The sequence below is a fragment of the Stegodyphus dumicola genome, chromosome X1 (genome assembly GCF_044657685.1).
Source record: "Stegodyphus dumicola isolate Sdum_Otavi_A_Nest chromosome X1, ASM4465768v1".
NCBI classification, from domain to species: Eukaryota; Metazoa; Arthropoda; class Arachnida; order Araneae; family Eresidae; genus Stegodyphus; species Stegodyphus dumicola.
Genome location: NC_140780.1, coordinates 126,689,944 through 126,713,118, shown reverse-complemented (window position 1 = coordinate 126,713,118; position 23,175 = coordinate 126,689,944). Strand labels below are relative to the sequence as shown.

The 23,175-nt window shown below is 33.0% G+C and overlaps 1 protein-coding gene across 1 annotated transcript in view; it reads left to right on the top strand.

Moving 5' to 3' along the window:
• LOC118198024 (uncharacterized) overlaps positions 1 to 22,708 on the top strand; it is a 286,163-nt gene extending 263,455 nt beyond the window's left edge. Inside the window, exon 5 of the mRNA XM_085807216.1 lies at positions 13,277 to 22,708. Coding sequence (XP_085663342.1) covers positions 13,277 to 13,544 — 268 coding nt within the window. The 3' untranslated portion in view covers positions 13,545 to 22,708. The remainder of the gene's footprint in view (positions 1 to 13,276) is intronic.
• The last annotated feature ends 467 nt before the right edge of the window (positions 22,709 to 23,175 follow it).

Genomic DNA, 23,175 nt, shown 5'->3' with positions numbered 1-23,175 from the left:
TTTAACAATCCAAGTTTACTGAGGTAGATCTCTGCATTTTGTACATGTAATTACAAACCACCGTCGTTGATGCAACTTCATCATCTGCACTCGATATTAAAAGAAAAGTTAAATTAAAATTTCCATCAGCTCCTGCAGTTGTAAGCACTTCTTTATCCTCTTTCAGATATTTTTCTCACTTGAGATTTAAAAAGAAAATAGGCTTATCACAAAGGAAAGTCTCCTGAAACGAAGTGAAGCATATTCAAGTTTGTTGCATTTTAAAATGCCTACAAATTTGAATACTTTTTGTGAATTTTATGTTATTTTTCCTTTGGCATTTTTTCCTCTGGCAGCAATAAAATGTAGGTCTGCCTGCATTCTGATACCAGTATGGTCTTTTAAAGATGTGTCTGATTATTTCCATCCTTCAGTATCCTCTTCTGAGAAGGTACTTTCACTTTCTTATGCCCGTTTTATAGCACAACTAAGTGTGCAGCTAATGTAGTTTTGATCTTGTTTTCTTGATCCACTGGAAACAAAAGCTGTTGTGTAGCCAAATTTGTTTCTTTTAGTTTCTTTCGTGAAATTGTTCTAATAATGTTTTATTGCTTAGCTGTTGGGTGAATAGCATTATCTCTCTTAGCTTTCGTTTTAGCTATTTCATCCACTGAGTTACGAAAAAATTCATAAATTTATCAGCAAATCTAAAATAAAAATCTAAAATAAAAAATTCATAAATTTATCAGCAAATATTGGTTGTCCAAGTAGTAGCGGATTATTGGTATAACAGTAGTGGGTCATGCGATTCACTATTGGTTTTGCTTGTAGTGAAGTTTAATGAACTGCTCATAAGACTTATTAGAACTTGAACTGAGCATAGGATCTTATAATTCAAATATAAGTTCAGATTTTTCCTATAGTGAGTCAATAGAGTAATTTTAAAACTTGTAGCTTAGAACTAGATCTTCCCTCAAAATTAATAAAATATATGTTTTATACCTTTTAAGCATACTATATATCATATTAAGAGTATACATTTTGTGACACTTTTTACTTCAGAGTTGCTAACAAGTTACTCAACGGTTAATTTTATTTTGAAGCAACTTTTCCTATTGATCTCGCTTTCAACGCACGTGTTTTTGCCAGAATGTAAATGAGTTAGCGCACATGTATTCTAATGGGGAAGAAAGAAGTTAGTATTTAAGGGAAGGTTTTGGAAGGTAATTTTAGAGCTTATTCTGTCTGTCTGAAGGCCACGTTGTTATCTTTTATTTATTAGCAAGACGTTGAGCGATTCTAGTCATTGGGTTTGTTTGTCCCAACTTTTACAAAACAGAGCTTGTCTTCGCATTAAGTAATCTATGAAGATCCTTTAGACTACTTAATTCTATTCTACTTTTAATTACTTGTTACCAAAGAGTTAAGCCAAAAGTGTCAGCTGTTGTAAGCACGAGTTGATGTCATCTGTGAATAATATTGAGTTAATAAAATGTTCTTTACAACCTTCCTCTGGACCTTGTCGTACTTAAGACTAAGGGGTAATTCCTTACACAGTCTGTTAACGTCTAGTTAGTTTATGCTTGAAAAGAATACAAGACGTTATAACCTAATCGCCCAGATCAGAGGGTTATGCAAATTATGCGGCAAGAAGCCTAGATTAAAGCTAAACTGTAATCATAATCGAGATCTCAGTAAAATTCCACATGTTGAACTGTAGCAGATGGTTAAAAACAGCAGAAATTTAATCATTCTTCGTAAAGTTTATAAAGTTAGCAAGTTTTATGTCTAATCTAAAAGGTGTTATAACTCTGAATAGGCTTCCGTTGTAAAACCAACTCATAACTGTAGCTTAGCACCAATCGCTGTAGTATTGCAACGAGAAGACACATTATTTATCTTCTTTATTCTTTTAGTTGTATTAACACAAGCAGTGAAAAATAAAGTTTAGGATTTATTTTGAGTTTTATCTTAAATATTCCTTATTAAACATTGCGAAAAGCAATAACTTGCTAGTCATTAGAGGTAACTTTTTAAAGTCATCTATTAAGTACGGCAATAAGCAATTCTTAGTTAAATTCCTTAGACGTTACATCTTAAGTAGAAATGTGACACTTTAATATTAAATTATATGTACTTTTAGAGGAAAAGGAGTACTGAGTGAATGTTTATTTACTTTTTAATGGAAGCAGGAACAACGAGCGGAAAATTACCGTTAGTTTTGCCTCTTCTGGAAAATATGCGGCCAGTTTATAAATCATCAGCTATTTAGATTATGCTTTAGTATAATAGCAGATAACAGCATCATCCAATTACCAACTACTCGGTTAATTTCCAAATATAACCTTGACCCTTATTTTCCAATTTTAAACATTTGTGGCCTGCCTATTGACCAATTGCTTTTTATAGTGCATATGTCTACTTTTTCCTGCACTCTCTAGAAGGCTCTAAGAACTTAGAGAAGGTGTATAACAATTTGAATGTTAGAATAGATGCTCGAAGTTTGTACCATCAGACGCCAAACATGCCTGACACCGACTGACCATTGATTGCCGGACATGTTCAAACACAACTGCATTTCTTTGATTATAGCAGCTGAGTCTTGCCCAGAGATCCATTTCAGACACAACAGGATCGTGATACATGACACTTTTGATGGCTTCCCAGAAAAGAAATCAAGGCTCGATAAATCCGGTGAGCGTGGGGGCCAGGGAACCGGTCCACCACGCCCAATCCATCGATGCGGGAATGATCTATTCAAATGGCTACGAATATCCAGTCCAAAATAAGCAGGAGTCCCATTATGTTGAAACCACATGTTCACAAGCTCTTCGTTCGTATAACATTCCATACCATTCGTATGGTGCCTACCGCTCGAATGAGGCAATCTTTACTTTACTCTACTAGCACTCTCCTATACAACATCCCCTGACGGCGTATAATCATGTTTCTGGACAGAGGTTCCTATGCAATTCCTAATCCTTATGATGTGCCCTACCTACCCCAGAAGTTTATCGCAACATCTAAAGGACACCCTGTATAATACAATGCAATGCTCATTTCCCATTTGCTTGTTTTGAGTATACGTCTAATTTCCACAATTTTCTAGATCATACGTGCAGAATTCAAATAAATATTTTCTCAAGCATTGTAATTTGGCTCACGGACGGGAAAATACACTGGAATTTTCCTTGCGGTAAGGTTCCTGATTTTGATGTGACTGGTGTAAATATCTCAAATTCTAACATTCTGGGACAGTGACAATCTTCTACCGAGGTATGGATGTAAATCAATTGCGAAACGAAAGTAGCTTGGATGAAAAAGAATCAGATAGGATTTGTATGTATGTAGAACTTTGTGCTAGTGAGTAAGTACTGAAGTGAATTTCTTTCTCCTTTGCTGGTTGCTGCCTGAAATGCTTTGTCGAACTTTCAGATTTACTGGTTTGAATCAAAAGCCTCATATCATTGCCAGTATAGAATAAAATTGCTGACTCTGTTTTATCTTTTTTACCGCTCTTCTTGCTCGTACATATCTTCTCCAGAATAACGGAAATATCTATAAAATTGAAGTTCATTAGGAAGAAAAATCAATATTTGTATGTGGGTATCATAAGCAAGTGAATATTGCGGATATATTTTACCTGTTTTCTGACGGATGCTGTAAGTACTTCACTGTACTTGCAAATATGCAGCACAAAATTTTTAATGTAAAGCTAAAAGCCCGGAAGTTTGAACCAGTTCGCTCCAAATGATCTGTTTCCCTAAATATCATTCATCGCGAGTTTTTGTCTAAGCAACAGTTAGAAACGTTCCATCCCTCTATGACTGAAACTTCTGTGTTTATATTACATGCACGTAACGTGAACATCTCACATTGAATTTGCAATATTTTACCTTGCACAATCCAGATTTACTGTGTTATGTTTTGCTTGTAAAGTTAGTTTAGGTTATTTGAATATGACAAAACACACACGGTTACCTGCCAAAAAGAAGGGATGCCTGGAATCAAACCCAGGTCAAACTCCCAACTTAATCACTCGGCGACTGGTGGAGCATTTTGTTTGAAAACTGGAAAGAGTTTACTCATAAATTTTCTTTCAGCACTTTTTTGCTGTTTCTGAGTTGTTCGATTTGAAGCGATTACTTTCTGTAAGATTTTAATACTGGGTTTGAATGAGAGAGGTATAAGTAACAAATAGAATTAACAACTGCTGCGAAACATTTATCATCTTTTCTTTTCCTTGCCCCCCACCTCTTTTTTTTACTGTACATAAATTCTTTTCCTTTTTTATGTGTCTGTATAATTTAGTTTTATATTTTTATATTATTTATTACAAGCAGGAAAAGCTTTAAAAAGTAACATACAAACTAATAATTCCGCTTACTCTGAAGCAGTTTAGAAAAAATAAGTAGTAAGTTCAGCTTTCTCCAAAGCTGTTCAGCAAGAGAACGATTAAATTCTGCACGAAAATGAAGAGTAACATCATTTCTCAAAGGTTAGAGACTAGACGGTTTTTCACATTATCCACCAAGCTGCTTTTAGAAATGTATTCTAAGCACAAATCATATATTAAACTTTTTTTTTTAAATTGCGTTTTCAAGTTTTCAGAAAAACTCCGCTCTGCGATTTAGTTTTCCTTGGATTTCAAAGTTTCATAAATAACACGTACTGAAATTTTTATGATAAACTTTACTTTCTACAATGAAAGTGATTTTTAACAATAAAATCTGAAATGAAAGTATCAGATTACAGAACAAATGTTAGGTATTTCGCATTCACATTTATTCTCAAAATTCCAACTCAGATGTAATAAAAGTGAGATAGCATTTACCATGTCGTAAAAAAGGTACTCACATTTAAACTTGACACAAATATAGGATTTATATGCTTTACAAAGTATTTACATCTAAAATTATCATTTTACGGGATAAAAAGAGATTATTTATGTTACTTTAAACGTAACTAAACATTTATTGATAGAATTTAAAAAACTTAATTAATTCAACAGAGTTTACCTTACGTTTTGTCTAAAAAGCTAGAAGGGGTATCTGATACTGTATAGAAAAGCCTTCTTCAAATCTCTCAATGTTTACTCAGATCTTGAGTTTGATGCTAGACTAATACAGGTGTGTTCAGTCCTAGAGAAATATTTCTTACAATTGACATGTTGAATAATTAATATTATACTCAGAGTCAAACATTAACTCATAATGAAATAACGTCTGTACAATGGGTCATGTGCCTAAATAAATAGTATTATATGTGTTTTTTTATTTTATTGTGCCTATATGATTCATCTTAAAATATGCTCGTCAGCACTTTTCTTTCTTAATTAAATGAAAACTGATAATTACCCAAAGATTGTCGTTTTTCCAGTTTTTAAGAAATAATGAAAGCATTTAATTTTTGGCATACGAGAAATAAATTTTTATTTCACATTAGATGGAATATCAAAAGTTAAAAGAATGAATTAAACTAGAAAATCCGAAATAAAATCAGGGAGCTGCTTTCGAACTCTTTCCCTTTATTATCCTTTTTATGGGGGGATGAGTATCTTCGTTTAGATTCTCATTCCTGACATTAAAATTTCCCCGTTCAAAGTGAGTTTGCTCCTAAAAAATTAATTTCTGCTTAGTTAAATTAATAGTGCTTATGCATTTTTCTTCTATGTTCAAAACATGTATCTTAGTAATACTTGTTCTGGGAAAGCATACAAATTATTTTAACGGTTTTATGCAATAAAAAGAAGCCAGGTTAAAGGCAGGTATCCTTATAAAATAAAATGAAATAAAAATTTACCTACTCTGAAAATTACTAAAAAAATTTACGTATTATGAAATAAAAAATTACGTACTATGAGCGCGTAAATGCTAAATATTTTCCATTGCGCTGCTACAAGCAAAACAAACTACTGACAAATCCTTTTCTCCATCACATCACCGCGAGTATGAAAATGGCAATGCTTTCTAAGAGACACCTAAATTGTGCCTCTTCTTCCACAAGTAGAGAAAAAAAGTTTTAAAATATTTCCGAGTTTGAAGAAGACACTATAGAATAGAAGTTTGAAAGAATTGTCGGCCTTTTATCTGGAATGTCAGTATTTCATCGTGACAGGTCGAACTGCGTTTCATGTTATTAAACACGGCGGGGGACGGGGTATGTTAACTGTTGGCCATGGTTCAAGGTTTTATCGACCCTTCCTGGATGAAGGAACAAAATGGAAAGAGTTCCCATCTGCAACCAGGACAATGCGGTGAAGGATTAATGTCGTTCTGTAATTCTTTATAAATATTTACACCCGAAGAATGCCAAGTTATCTCAAACTTCTCACATTTAGCGAAACAAGTTTTTACCGCGTGTATCAATCAATATTAATCTTCGTTTCTTAAAAAGAAGCCTATCACGTTTTATTTTAAAGCATTTCTGTTTCAGCTCTGTTTAACACTAGAGCGAAATCAGGTTTAGTTTCTTACTGTTAAGAAAATAAAGTTCTTTACTTTACTTTTTTTTTTTTTTTCTTTTTTGTGTGTGTGTGTGTGTGTGTGTGTTAAAAGGTCAAAGGCTTTAATGTTTTCACTGTATACATATTGCTTATACAGATTTAGAATTTTGTATAAAAATTAATGAATTTTTTTCCCACACCTTTCAGAAATCTAAAGAGATCACTGTAAATTTCTTTTTTCTTGGTTCAGAGTGCGATGACCTCGCTGGGATTCGAAATCCGGACCTTTCGATTGTTAGTCAAACATGCTTCCAATTGCACCATGAAGACACATGGTAAAGGAAGAAAAAATTCCTTACGCTCTCCCCACTTAAAAAGAGACTGGATGGAGCAGGCGCAGTAGCCAAATCCAGATGGTGACGAATTATCGTCCACCACATTTTACTTCAGGCCACCATTTGCTCAGTATTTTCCTTTAATTGGGAAAAATGTAGAATCATGAATCCCATCACTGAAGTTCGAATTCCGGTACTTCCGACTGCTGGTCGAACGTGCTTCTAATTACACCACGAAGGGACGTGATGAGGAAGGAGAAAATTCCTTACGCTGTTTCCCCTTAGAGAGCGACTGAAAGGAGCAGACCCAGTAGCCAAATCCAGGTGAGGACGAATTATCATCCACCACATTTTACTTCAGATTGCTACTTATACAGTCTTTCTTTAACTAGAAAAAATGAATAACTATTAATACCATCACTGGAGTTCCAACTCCGGAACTTCCGAGTGCTACCCGAACGTGCTTTGCAATTACACCGCGAAATCATACGGCAAAGAAGGAGAAAATTCTTTCCAACTTCAATGTAACAGAATTTATAGTTAAGAAACTGGAGAAAATAATTTGACGAAATTTAAAAACAAATCCATATATTTGAATACCGTATAGGTTTTAAAGTCAGATTTTTTTAACAGCTTTTCAGTCTTCAAAACAAACTTTTGTCCTGCATTTTACTACAAACTCAGAATGTTAAATAAATACAACAATAGAATTAATTAGCTTTATTGATGCTTTTAACATTGAAGTATAAACTAAAACTAATGGACACAAATTCACTTCCACTTCTCTCTGAAAAAAACAGACAGCACGAAAGCTCAAATTATTTACAATCATAAGTTAAATTCTATCCTACCACCTGCCTCGTTAAATTTCAAAATTAATTATAAGGGACTCACCGGATTATAGGTTATCCGCTCACTTTTTAAAATATTTTTCACATTAGAAACATTTTAAAAAGCAGATAACAACAAATCACATTGGAGAAATTTTGAGAGGAACTGCGGCCATAATGGTCTTAAGCAGAGTCGAGCGCCGTTAAAAGGCAAAAAAAAAATAAATAAAAGATGATGCACCAGAAAGAAACTTACTTGATGGTTTTATGGAATGGAACTCCTCTTCCAAATAATAATGTCTCTTCCCTTTTTGTTCCTCATCACTTTACCTTCTACTTTCTTTTGATTAGTACGGTAAAATTATATTACTTTTTTTTTGTCATTTTAGCTGCTTAACATTCTGTTTATCATTTTTTTGTCTTAGAGTTAATGAATTCCATTTGTTTTGTTTTATGAACTTGTTCAAAAAGTACTATAGTTAAAAGTTAAATAGGCAGTCCTCTCTTGCTCAGAAGCAGATTAAACCATTTTACACTAATTTCGATGTGGAAAAAACTTTTGTTTTATGAACATTGCGAATAAAAAAACCGAGGTATCACTATATTTTGATAGAAACAGACAAAACAGCAAAATTGTAAGATATGTTTTAACATAACGTGAAAATGTGTTAATTTAAATAAATATTACAATTTTACGTAATACATATCGTTCAACAATAATATTTCATTCACTTTCTCACGCAGTAGTGTATCAAACGCCAGATATTACCATACATGATTCATTAGCAATCTATACATTTTTGAAGCTGAACCTTACAATAGATTCGAAACTTCCTAAGAAATTTTTTTAATTTTAATTCAAGTAATTCAAAACTTAAAATTTGTTTCTTATTACATGAGATTCCAACATGCATTATCCTATCTGTAATATAACTGCTGATTAGGAATACATAATACCTATATGCTGGCTCAAGTAACGTGATAGAAACAAAAGGATTAATTTATAAAAATTGCAAGTCTAATTAAGTCAAATTAATTTTAATCAGTTAAGGAATAAATAAGGTTTTCCGTTCAAAATTACCTAATATTTTGTCTCTTACAGCTTTAGTGATATAGACTGCAATTCTCAACTCTATAATTGCCTATATGTATTATGCCAGAATTTACAATTTTAGTGAAACGAGTATTTTCTGACTTTAATTCTTTAAGTGCATTTTAGAATATTTTTTTAATCTTAATCTTAAGTGCAATCCCGTAGGAAAGAAATACAAGTATTAAGGCTTAGAGTGAGAGACCATTCGATGTTAACTCCAGTTGAATGTTTTAAATCTAACTTTTTCACTAAATGGTACTTCCAGATTGAAGCCTTGGACTACCTTATAGCGTTACATTTGATCTGGTAGAGCTACTTAAGTCCTGTAACTTTACCAGATGTGAAGCGACTTGTTATGTCTTAGAACAGCAACAAACTCTTAAGGTTGGAATAAACTTTTCATTTAAACAGAATTTAGAATAAGGGGCTACAACTTGGGCTACAACTAACAACAGCTCGTGGTGATGCAAATAAATCCAACAGAAATTAAACATTGAGCAGTAGTCAAAGACTACATAATTAAATACTATAGTAGAAGCTAATTCAGCCACTCTGCTGGCACGTCAGAATTTAAGCATCGACAGTGAGACACCGACAGTGAGTCGAATAATTACAGCTAGCAGGAAACTAACCACGTAGCGCGCAAGCGATGCCAGAAGCACTCTCTATCTCAAATCTCAGTTTTAATACTTACTGCTAATTTGCAATCTGTTGAGTAATACCGAAAGCAGAAATCATAATAAAGGCTGGAATCAAAATACTTGTTAAATTGACATAAGATTGATTCATTCCACCTTTAAGATGAGCTCAATTCCGTGTCACCCAATAACGGTGGATCATATTGTTGCATGTTTTCTTTCCAGATACTGCCAATAATTCTGCTACCTTCTGCAAATGTTAAACCATTTATTCACTTCGAATGCATACTACGTACCATTTTGTGGATGCAAGACCGCTAAGAGTTCTCAGTTCCTCAGTGTCCAAAGTTCTGTTTATAATAGCTATTCAATTGAGGTGAACCTCATCCATAACTGTATCCTGCTTTCATTAATTTTTACACTGTATATCATTTCTACCTAAAATCTGCAAAATTGTTTCCCTGCTCCATACCTTACTTTGAGGGAGTGAAAAAGATATAATTTGCACTGAAAATTCCCCCTTGCAATGAATTAATTTTTTTTTCAATTGCAACTAAGCTTTTTGTGAAATGAAGTAGATGGACAATTTATCTCACAAATATTTTTATATTCATTTCAAATTTTTCTTGTCGTTGTAAGAGATTAGTTGGAAAGTACTGATCATCTGGATTAAAAATACTTTTGGATGACACAGATCTTGTCATTTAAATATAAGTATCAAAAGGAATTTAAAAAACATGTTGAAACATTGGCCATCTTGAAAATCAATAAATTTTTAAATCTTGAAACTGACCGTGAAATCTCATTTCAATGTAACTGTTTGTTGTCTCATTCTTTATAAGGTCGACGCCTAAGGCTGATTGAAAAATTTTAAAACTGTCCTTTATTATTTTTAAGTTATTTTTAAAAAACTTCAAAAAGATCAGAAATGTTACATAAAATGGTAAGTAAGATTAAAATACATAATAAATATGCTTGTTCTGATAACATTGGAAGAACGCATTTTTGTAATTTATTTAACTATTAATTGTGCTTTCATATTTAAATTTAAATTATTAGCAACTTACGTACAAGTATAAATATTAAATCGTTTATGTTATATAAAACTATTTTACATAACAGAAACGATTGCTAACTAGCTTAAGACATCTCTCTGAAGAAAAAACTTAAGTCATATATCCCCAAAGAATTCTGCCTGATCTTGAGACGTACAACTGAAAAGCTTTAAGAAGTTTCAACCATTTATTTTTTCTTATTTGAATAGTTTCTCGTAATTTGCAAAAAGTGCTAGAGCGTTAGATTTAGAGTTCTTTTTCGTCTCCTCATCCACAGCGTATAGAAAAATACTGTTATTTTAAATCTTCAGCTATTTTTAATTTATTTTGACAAATTATTTCCAGAATGACATACCAGTTTCTATATTCACAATTTTCCAGAATGACATACCAGTTTCTATATTACAAAATTATCTTCGAGACATATATTTTAAGCTTCTGACTGGAATGTGCTTTTAGGAACTGGACTCAATGCTCAAAATCTATATTTACATACGATGCTCCTGTGCTTTTCAGCCATGCTGTATATTATTTTTCTAAAGTTACTTTGTTGTCGCGAAACGGGTTTTCATTTCTAAAGCGAAACTTCTACCGTATCTAAAATCTTTCTACATCATATCTATAATTGATCTATATTCGACAAGGTTAAGTTAAATATTTATTTACAATATGTACAGTTAATTAGTTAATTAATCAACATACAGAAAATTCTACTAATCAAAGGATACAGCTTAATGCCCCATTCCTGTCTAGCATCTAACATCTAACTAACTTTTTTACTTAAGGTGAGGGCGCTGCTATCGCTGTATGACATCGGATTTCTCTACACTTGTAGAGACATTAGGTATTTTTAGAAGCAGGCAAGATGAAAAGTTAGCAACGCCTTCCCCGGGAATCGAACCACGGACCTCTCAATTACGCACTGAGCGTGCAGACTACTACACCACGTAGGCTCGCTAAGAAGGCGAGAGAAATACCTTATAACCTAAATTTTCCATTTCGTTTAATATTTATTTCATGGTTAGAATTAATACAGCTCTTGGTACTAAGATAGTGTTCCATCAGGTTCTTCATTAAAGGATCTATTGAATCATCTCAAAATTTCTGCGGTTTAGCAAATCGAAATACGTTTTCTTCTAATTATTTTGTTACTACTGATACGGAATGACCTTGATAGGAGCCAATATTTAAATACGATATTTTCTGCTCACGTTGTATAATTCTAAGATGTATTGTAGCATATTTTTAATTTCCACGCAGTGCTAAAAATGGAGAACGCAAAAGTCCATTTTCATCATATTATGCTCTTTTACTAAAAATAAAGAAAAAGAAAAAATTGCTAGTCATACTGCTCATAAAATTTGTGCTATGTATGGAAAACGTGCTGTTTCTTACACAGCTGGAAGCTGGTTTGAAAAGTTCAAGAGTGTAAGTTTAAACCTTGAAGATTATGTCCTCTTTGGCCGACCGTCCTCTGTAAACAAGGGTCTGTTTGAAAGAAGCATTCTTTGAAAATTCAAGTTATATATTTCAAGAACCATCAGACAGAATAAATATTCCAAAATTATCTCATGTAGCTGATCATTTGAAGAAGAGTGGGTACACTATAGTACATAAGTACAACATACTTTAACATAGCAGAATATGCTTGCTTGAGTTTGGGCATGAGACCTTTTACTGAGAAAAAGTAAACGAGCTCCTTTTTTGAAGCAGATCATTGCTGGATATATATAAGAAAATATCACGGGGTAAGGCAGAAGAACCTCCTTTAGCAACATCGAGAGGGGCGCTGCATTTCAAAAACGTAAAGCTTTCTGTATGGTAGAATTATAAAGAAATTATATGCTATAAATTGTTGCCATCAAATCAGACAATAAATTCAAAAAGCTTCTGTTCTCAAACAGCAGTTTTAAAAGCATAAATCGAAGCAAATCGACCAGAGCTGATCAGTCATTGCAATGTTGTCTTTCATCGTGAAAATGCTCGACCCCACATTTCGATGAATATCAGACAAAAACTTATTGTGTATGGCTGAGATGTTTTGTCTCACCCTCGCATATTCAGTAGACCTTGGCATCCCGGATTTTCATCTCTTCAAGTCATTTCAAAATTCTCTGAATGACTTGATTCATTTCATTGGAAATTGTCAAACAGCACGTCTATATCTTCTTTGCGAATAAATCTAATGACTTTTTTTAAAAAGGAATTTTCCACCTGCCTGAGAGATGGCAAAAGTCCATAGCATAAAACAGCGTAAAATGGTACTTTAAACAGTGATTCAATGAAAAATTCTTATGTTTTTGTTTTGCTTCATTTGTATTTATCATTAAAAAACAGAACTTTTCGGATAATTCAGTATAACGCATAGAATCCACATAAAGGTGATATCATAACGTTTTCCCTCCTTTAAGGACAATTACTATTGTCAAGCTTCAGATGTCCTAACATTGAAAGGCTACCATTAGGTTTCGTCTAATAAGAATGCCGTTTAAAATAAAGGTGAGAACAATATGATGGCACTTAAAAGGTTAACAATGCAAAATTTCAGAAAAATCTAACATTGTGTTTTGTAACAGAAATAGCTCTAAATATTACATAGGTACAAGGGGAAAACATGTAGGCATAACTTTTTGTAGTATGTCAGCACTACAAGTTCAGGGTATAATTCTCCGATTAGGCTAAATATATGAGATTGTGTTGTGCTAAATTACATTTCATATTCTAATGTCTATAGAAAAATGTATTTATTTTTAATACTTTTCTTTCGCAATTAATTAAGTAAGTAATTAAGTGTAAGTAAGGTGCAGTTAAATTCATATAATACTGGTTGCATACTTTGAAGCTATATAATATATTGCTATATTTTTTATTCTTCATAATTTCTTTGTATTTCATTTACAGTGCTTTTGGAGAATTTGTGCTGTGCAAATACATTCATGTGAGTCAAGACTGCGGGCATGAAGCAGCAGATTTTCTGCAGCAGCATCTGGACCGGATAACAAGCCCATTATTACACGAGCACTGTGCCCATTATACTTATGGAACAGGAACTTGTACTTCATCATCAAATGACATAGGTGCTAAGTTCACAATCCCTTTGATCCTGATACTCTCCTTAGTTCGGCTCCTTATTTATTCCTCTATCCAACAGACAGAGTTTTATAAATAGATACCCAAATCCTGGGTGCAAAGAAAGAAGATGAAAAGATAAATCTTCAGCGTTAGGAATGGAAAGAAGTACCCCGGTATTGTCTGATCTGATACCCATTAATGCATCACTCGAAACTACCCTTTGTGGTTCCATTCTTAAATAGGTGTGGGGTGCATCTTTGTTAACATATAACTCAAATGTTGTTTCGAAATGTATTCCTTGCAAGATCTTTCTGTAACCTTTTGCAAAATTTCTGTTTTATCAGGAAATTTTTAATTTCTTTACTTATTAATGTGAATATTTTAATTAATTACTAGTAATGGTAAATGTACTATTGTACTTATGTATACTTATATGTTTGCTATTCAGTAATGTCTTAAACTAATAATATGTGCAACAACTTATGGTAATTATTTCGGGGACTTATATATTTTAAAAGGCTGTAATTTTTTTTTCCTCTGTAAAGGCAGCGAAACACAAGTTTATTACTCAAGCCAGTTCTGTTTAAATTGTGATAATAGTGGTTTTCTCACATTCTTTTGCATTTTTATAGCAATAAATGAGTAAATCAAAAGTCAAGCTGTAGAGATCGTTAGATGTTTCGGACCAAGAGATATAAAAATTTAGCTGTGTTCATACAAATCACGGACCTTCTAGTTTCTATATGGCCGTGTTTACCACTTACACCCTGAGGACACTAACAGAAAAAGTGCGATAATTCCTTAAATTTTCCACCAGTTAACGAGCGGCTTGTGAGAAGCACGACCCTCAGTCGATCAAATTTATGTGGCTTGATGAAATATAGTCAACCATACCCTTCTTTGGACTTCACTGTAGAAACCGATGTACATTCCAGACCAGAAAACAACCCCCCCCCAAAAAAAAAACTATGCTCTCGGCGGGGTTCGAAGCATTGAATCTACCAATTAGCCATCTAGAAGTGCTAATCACGACAGTTCGTACGGGAGAATTCGATAACCCCTCACAAAGAAGCGTTTTATTCTCTACTCGTTATAACTGAAATAAAATGATAAATTTACAAAATTACTCCCCGTATATTTCTAAATACTCAAAATTAATTATTAACACCTAGAATAAACGGAAGATGAAATCATATAGAGAAACTTTTCTTCATATGAACATGTAATAACTATAATTTGTACTCTATAATAAATTCTCAAAAATCTTAATTACAATTAACGAAAAATTTAGACAAATTAATAATAAGGAAAAATGAAGAAAATAATTTTATTTTTCAAATTAGATTAACTATATCCTATATATGTTAAAATTTTCAGTATTTTCTTATTCATCATTTTAATCAAAAGGCTGTGTAATTCGGTAATAATTGTTACAATTTCAGCATTTTACAGATTTTCATTGATTACTCTCACTTACATTGAATTTGGTTTATTTATGCAGATATTTGTGTTAACAAAAGATAAAACCTTAAATTCATACATAAGTATTCTATTTAACGAATTAAAATTTTACTAAAGAAATTCGAGTGCTCTTTATTTCTGTATAAGGTATTTCTCCTAGTTTCCTAGCGTGCCTTCTATATAGTTGTTCTGCACGCAGGGCCGGTATTCCAGAGGTCCGTCGTTCGATTCCTGGGAAAGGCGATTGCTCATTTTTCACATCTCCTGCTTCCAAAAAATATCTAATATCTCTCCAGCGGCGCCCGAGCTAAAAGGGCTGTGGATGATGACTCTTCACACCTAGAATTTGGCGATTGGGTCCCTAAAAATCCCAGTCGCCCTTTAAAAAGGGGAGTATATAAGGTATTTCTCCAAGTTTCCTAGCGTGCCTTCGGGGTGTAGTGGTTCTGCACGCTGGGCCCGTATTCCGTAGGTCCGTGGTTCGATTCTCGGCGAAGGCAATTGCTCGTTTTTCACATCTCCTGCTTCCAAAAAATATCTAATGTCTCTACATCTGAAAAGCCTCTTTTGAACTCTGAAATCTTTTAGATGCAACTAAGTGATGCAAGTTAAACTTACCAAATTTTCGGCATATTCAATATAATTTCCTTAAATATCAATGCACTTTCGTAGACGAATTTTCGAGAGATTAAATGTTTCAAACCATCTATTTTTTGGGAATCGATGAAAAATATGCTTTTAAACTTTCACTAATCTCATCTTTGGAATGAAAATGCGGCTACGTAAGTTTTATTTTAGACTAAAAATAGCGAAAGATCACACATAACAAGATCAAGACAATAGGGTGGGTGTTCTATCACTTTAATGTGTTTTTGTTCGAGAAATTCGACTCTCAATCTTCCTGAATGAGAAGATACGTTATCATGGTAAAGCATGAGTCCCCTTATATTTACTTTTGGGACAATTTCTGTAAGTTAACCGTGGTTGATTTCTATCCCTCTAGCTTTATGTCTTTGAGCAGGCCTGTACTTCTGAAGAAAACAGAACACATTAGTTTTTTTTTTTTTTTTTTTTTTTTTTTTTTCCATTGCTCATTATCTTTTCAGCATTATTTGTTAGAGTGTCATCTTCAAAGACACATATTTTACCTTTTTGGAATGTTGGAGCATCAAAAAATGGTATGTTCTGTCACCAGTTATGACTTTGAAATAATGCTGTGTCAAACAATATTAAGTAATTTTAGGGTTTCTTTACTGATTCTGATACGCTCCGCATTTTCGTGTTCTACTAATTAATGGAGGATACAATAACAAACTTATTTTTTCATTTGGATTTTACGAATAATTTTATGTACAGTTATGGATCTAATATTAAACTTCTGTGTCACTGGTAGGCATAGCGATTTTCATTGATTAACATTTTTCATATGGCCGATACATTTTCTGAGACTACAGCTGACAAAGGTTTTCGAATGTGTTTTTCATCTAGGAGAGAATTTCGACACGAAAAGCGTAACCATCCGAATGCAGTGTAATATCTATACGTAAGCCATCTGAATGCAGTAGCATAAGACAGAACTTCATTTCATGCGCTAATTGTAAACGTTGTCATTCATCTTAATTTAACCCCATTTTAAAATCGAAAAATCACAGCACAATAATGCTTTTGTGTCAACTCCATTTCTTTCAAAAGGTATTCTGTAAAGACATTAGGTATTTTGGAAGCAGGAAAGATGAAAAAATAACAACGTCTTCGCCGGGAATCGAACCGCGGACCTCTGGAATATCGGCCCACTGTGCAAACCACTACACCACGAAGGCTAGCTAAGAAATCAGGAGAAACACCTTATATACTTCCCCTTTTAAAGGGAGACTGGGGTTTTTAGGGTACCCAGTCGTCAAATCCTGGGTGTGAAGAATTCTCATACAGCACCCTTTTAGTTCGGGCGCCACTGTAGAGACATTAAGTATTTTGGAAGCAGGAAACATGAAAAATTAACAACGCCTTCGCGGGGAATCGAACCGCGGACCTCTGGAATACCGGTCCAGTGTGCAACCACTACACCACGAAGGCTCGCTAAGAAGGCGGGAGAAACACCTTATAATTCTCCGATAAATAAAATTTCAGTTATTACAATAAGTTATCGTCTGCTGACATATAAGCGGTCAAGTTTACGTATCTAACAAATAATTGCTTTTAGAGCATATTTTCTTAAATTTCCTGTCTAAAAAATTTATAAGTCACTTAAGTATTATTATCACATGTAAGAAAACTCATGAAACATCTTCGTAGCCATATCGTTATGATCAGAAATTGAAGTTGGGACAATTTGCCATTACTAACGGCTTTCTAATTCGATATTAATTAAATTTGTCTCAGAGATTACATGTATAAATAAATATATAGATAGATTTTATCATTAATGCCTTAATTATTATTACATATTTCAAATCTGACGTTATTCATCTTGAAGAAAAAATCGAAGAAAACAAAGAAAGTAAAATATAACTACTGTTTTATTCATGATTATATGTCTACGAAAGACTAATATTCTCATATTTAAAAATCAATACAGATACCAAACTCTAAAGGATTCAACTATTCACATAGTTATGGAATAATGTATAACAAACATAGATAACGTTCACATTTTACTGAATTACACTGAGCTGTAACTAGTATAATTTACATTGAAATGTGCTAAGCAAATGCAAAACTACTTAACAAGTAATATTGCCAACAAACCTGAAATTGACTTACAATATTCCTCATTTAATATAGGTTTATATCGAGTTCATTCTCCGTGTGTATCTCTCGGTGAATTTGCTGTATATTTAATGACTTTAATAACATATAAGTAATCCATAATCCTCTTGTCTAAACATGCTGTCAAATATTCATCATTAATTCAATCATCTGCTGGGAGAACTATTAATTTTCGCTGTCATTAGATTCACGAAGCACAGCTAACAGAACGCTGCTGTTTATCAGTCCAAATTCACATATAATTATTATAACTCACCATTCTCAGCCCAGTAGAACAGTAAATCAGTATTCAATTAGCACATTAAAGAGTGTAATAATTACCCTCGTTTGTTGACATTCTATTCGGAAACGAAATCCTCGGTTGAAAGATGACAAAGCTTAATCACTTGCTGTGCTGTAGCATGATATTTATAACTGCCTTTAATAAAAATATCTGATTCTGTTATTATTAGCTTGTAAAGCATTTTAATAAGCTTATGTGATATTCTCTTTTACTCTGTATTACTAAAGAAGATGCATAAATATTGAATTAATTATCATGCCAAGAAGAAACAGACCAGTACAGCAATGATGACAAGAATATACGCATCATTCTAAATTTAGAAATATCTAAGTTAAAGTATATGTTGCGAGAGATAACGGTCCAAGAGAAATACTACACAATTCCCTCTAAAGCGAATTTTGGTCTGTTCCATGCTAAAAGTCATCAGATTTCTAAAGAAAAGTTTTCACATTTGCTGTGTGGGAATCCATGAGTGCCTAATCCTGAGTTCATACTTTACTAAATTCTCAAACTGGAATAACACAAAACTATGAAGATTCGATTAATTTACAAATTCAGTTAGGGTTGAATACACTTAATAAATTCAAACCGTATTCTTTCTTTTTTAATTTAGGGACTATGTTTAGACTTCTTAAATTAAATTAACGTGTACGTTTGTTATTGACTGATATTTATTTCATACATATTAGCATTAACTGTTATCCGAAGTTAGTAGTTTTAAAAGAAGCGTTTTACTTTACTTTTCTAGCTCCCATTATAAAAACTGCCGTGAACATAAATCAGCAATTTATTTTGAAAAATAATTTTTATCATATTAATGAATTACCAATACATTAACAATTTATGATGGTACACAAATAAAGCTGAAATTAATAAAAGATAGTGTTAATTCTCGTAAAATTTTCTTTATCACTAAAAAGAATCAAATGTTTTTCTTTAATGCAAAATAACCGAAGAACTAGCAAATAATAATCAGCATACCACACTATCTTCAATTTAAAATATTTTTTCCTTCAATACGTGTTTCGAAAGAGGGTAGAAGACTGATCACATCCATAAGCTACGATGTTCTATGATCTTTCTGCCTTTGTGATCTGACTACACTAGATATGATGTGCATTTACGCAAGTTGAAGCCCTATAGATAACAGAAATTAACCATTTCAAATTTGATTAAAGAATCCCATCTCACATATTTATAATTTCTAAATATGTACTTATTCATATAAGTTAATAAAACTAAAGTTGATTTCTGTTTAATAAACATGTAGAGTCGTTTAGAATTTTTTGATGTGAGGGAACCTGAAAAATGTGTAATGCCCTCCCCGGTACTCGAACCCTTTACATCTCGAATATGCGTCGAATGTGCTTCCACTTATACCGCAAAAGCATGCAGAAAGGAGTGATAAAATACCTTATAAACAAATTAACATTTTTCGGAAAGACAAAGCTTTAAAAAATCTTGATCTGTATTAATTTTAAAATTTTTAGTTTAAATTTAGAATTAAAAAATTGCACCAGTTTTTGTTCATTGCTTTTTTTGTACGGGTATGTTTTTTTCATTTTATAATTATATTTAAAATGCATTTTCATACTAATTCGATCCATATTTGTGCTTAAAGTAGATTTTTATTGCTGCGAAAAAATTTTAACTTCTTAATTGAAACTCAAACCTAACAGTTACAGAATAAAAAACGCCCCAATGTAACGCAATCTTAAGTTAATATATACCTCGTTACGATGTGCTCAGGTTTCTGTCGGAAGTCACTTTAGACCAAAGTCAAAATTCTTCAGTTATGTGTTTTCAGAAGACTTTACAAATGAAACGCGCAGTATTGACAGATGCGCACAACATATATTTGTAAATATACTGAATATTTTATCCGTTTGCAAATAAAGATTAACAAAAGCAATAAAAACAGCAAAATAATTTTCTGGACTTGTTTACTTCTTATGTTTCAGAAACCTGATCAAAATCAATCTTATTTATTGAGTGTGACTACAGTAAATTCTCTTCAAACTACCAAGTCAAGCTATATTGTTTAAAAATACAGGGTGCCCCATAAGTCTGGAAATATTTTAAAAATTTATAAATATTGAAGGAATGGGTAGAACTTACCGCAGTTTGCGAAAAAATTATTCTCATGAAATTTTTTGGTAAAAAAAAGAGAAACTTAAAATTTTCGTCGATAGAAGGCGCTACACGAGAGCAAATCACACATTTCAAGGAAAACTATATTTACAAATGTTTCCAAGCATATCACCTTTATTGTATGTGCCCGCTATCCCTACAAATTGCAGTTTGCAAACGAGTTGTTAGTATATCCGAATGGATGTAAGAGATTTCGTGACGAATGGCGGTCTTTAACTGCAACAATAATTTTATGATTGGCTATTGCGATGCTCTCTGGACTTGGTACAATTTTGAAGTCAAAAATCAAGTGATTTAAGTCCGACGAGCGAGTGGGCCACTCATTTCTACAGCGACGGCTAATTAATCGCTCTTCAGTGAAAGTTCTTCTTAGGAACGCCCTCACTTCGATTGTGATATGAGAAGTTGCCCCGTCTCGTATGAGCGTCACTCTGTCAAGGATATTATGTTCCATTAAGTGCGGTATTACTTTCTCCTGCAGCAGTTGCTAGTAGCGTTTTCCAGAAAACTGAGCAGGTCTTCCAGCCATCTTTTGCACAGCGCTCTTCCCCAAAAAAATTACACACAATTGATCCCTTAGAGTGTCAATCTGCAAAGCCGCATCGGAAGTACGGACCTCTGATAAACTCAGTGAACCATTACGAAGGCAATAAAACAAACTTCCCGTGTCTTCGAAATGTACCAGGGAAGTCGATCCGGCAAGAGTGATTGGACCTAAACCATTCTTCCATCCTTTCTGTGTCCGAAACCTTCGTAAAGTTTCAGCCGGCGATTCTTGGCTGAGGTAAAACCACTAATAACGTTTATCCACTAATATCAGCATCACAATTAAAACATAATTCTGCAATTTACCAGGATTTTGAATTACATATTTCTTGTTACTGCATCTGTTCGGCGCCATCCATAGAGGAAAATTTTAACTATTTTTTTTTCTTTACGAAACAAAAAATCCCCTTCATAAGAATAACGTTTTTACAAACCGCGTTCAAATCATCCAATTCCTTCAATTTTTATGAATTTTTAAAATATTTGCACACTTATTAGACATCCTGTATATTTATTTGATTATTAGTTTGGCGTTAATTTTAAGCAAAATAACATAATACTAAAGATGTAATTAACGTTATGCTACTCTTTAAAAGAACTACAAACTTTATTTAGCTCAGTATGTTACAATTAAAAAAAGAAAAGAGCACTGTTGCTGAAAGTAACTCATTAGAAATTTCTTTTCATATTACTAAAATATAACATGCATAGAATAGCTTAAACTAATTTTTTTAAAACTTTTGAAAATACGTGCGTATTTCAGGTGTCAAGACTTAATGAATTACAGCTAAGAAAATAAAACTGGTATCACATCCACTAGCTGTCTTCAGCAGTGGAACAAAAAAAAATTTTTTTAATTTATTTTAAAAATATCTGATTCGCTATGAGAAAACCAGCTCTGTAGAGAAATCCTATGAGGAACAAAGCTTCAAGTGAAAAAAAAAATTATTTTCAGTTTCAAATTGTCCTGCTTAGCTACCCAAGACATCGGTTACAGTGAAACATGTTTAGGCTATAAATCCTCCAGTGGTAGGAGAATAAGGAGCTTGTTTTCTGTAAAAGTTTCCCTTAACCTCACGCGTCGTTAAATGTCATAACACCAAAACAGCTAAGGAAAGCTAAGCTAAACGTTCCGACCAAATTTAAATGTGAAATATATTTTGTACTCACTTAATTATGGATTTCACAGGACCTTGAAATTCCCGAAGCAAATATGGTCTGCCGAAGAAAACGCCGATCAAAGAATTCAATCAGCAGGGAGGTGTAAAATAGTTGCAAAAATCATCTAAGTTACCAAAAGCTTTTTTGAAACTCAACGTTTCGTTTATATGCATTAATTAGTTTACATTCTACTGTAATCTAACGAAAGTAGAAGTAATAGTAAAGCCAAAGTAATAACATAATTGGATTTAATTAGCATAAAATCATATAACATAAACAAAATTTATGCTAAAAATAATATCTATCAAAGGATTGAACTGTGGCTGACCTTTTCTTTAGAAATAGTTAATTTCAGAGTAGATTTATTAGCACCTTTTTATTAAAATAGACTTACTGGCAGCCCATAAAAGAAAATCTGTCTTCATTGTCAAGTCCCCCCTATCTTCATATCAATTAAATCTGTTTCAGAAAACCACATTTTGTATGAAGTGCGTATGAATTGTTGTGTATAGTGTTTCGTGCAGTAATAGGTATTGTAATCTTTTAAACTTTTGAAAAACCCTAATAAATTAGGGCAAATGTAAATAAGAACATGTTTCCAGTAGACGAATTATTTTAAGGATTATTGTATTTATTAGAGCCTACTAATGTAAATAAAGGTATTGCTGTAATCTGTTATCTTTTTTATTTAAGTATTTCGGAATGTCTGTGTCGTGTTTTATATTGCTTCAAATGCATATTTATAAAGTTTTCTTCAAAAGCAAATATCAAATTTTAGAATATTTCTGTTATAAAAGAAAATAAATTACCTTCTTTAAATACATTACCTTTCTTCTTTTTCATTTGCAACGCATTTGTGCATGTTGAGAATGTATTGTTCATCACTATGAAAAATAAAGAAGTACGTTGTATATTAGTTTCAAAATTATATTTTAGTAACAAAGACATTTTGATTTAATATGATGTTGGTGTATTTAATTATGGCAAAGCACACGAGGACTATCTGCCGAAGGGGGATGCCTTCGTGGAGGACTTTCTAAGGGAAACTGCCTCGTATACACGTTACACATGGGGGAAAACCACGAAAACGCCCATGCAGCCAGCCCGTTCGCGGGATTCGAACCTCGACGGGGTTCGCGGGACGAAAGTTCGCGGGACCGAACTACCAGTGTTCAGCGACTTTACCGCTTGGCCGCTGGTGGGCTGATTTAATATGGTACTGAATATGAAAATTCATTATAAATTATTGTTGAAAAGTTGCAATCCTTCCAAAATGTCCGAGTCCCTCATAAAATAAAAGCATTTTATTACTTTTCTGTGCTCTCCCCCTACAGATATACAATGCAAACAATATATAATG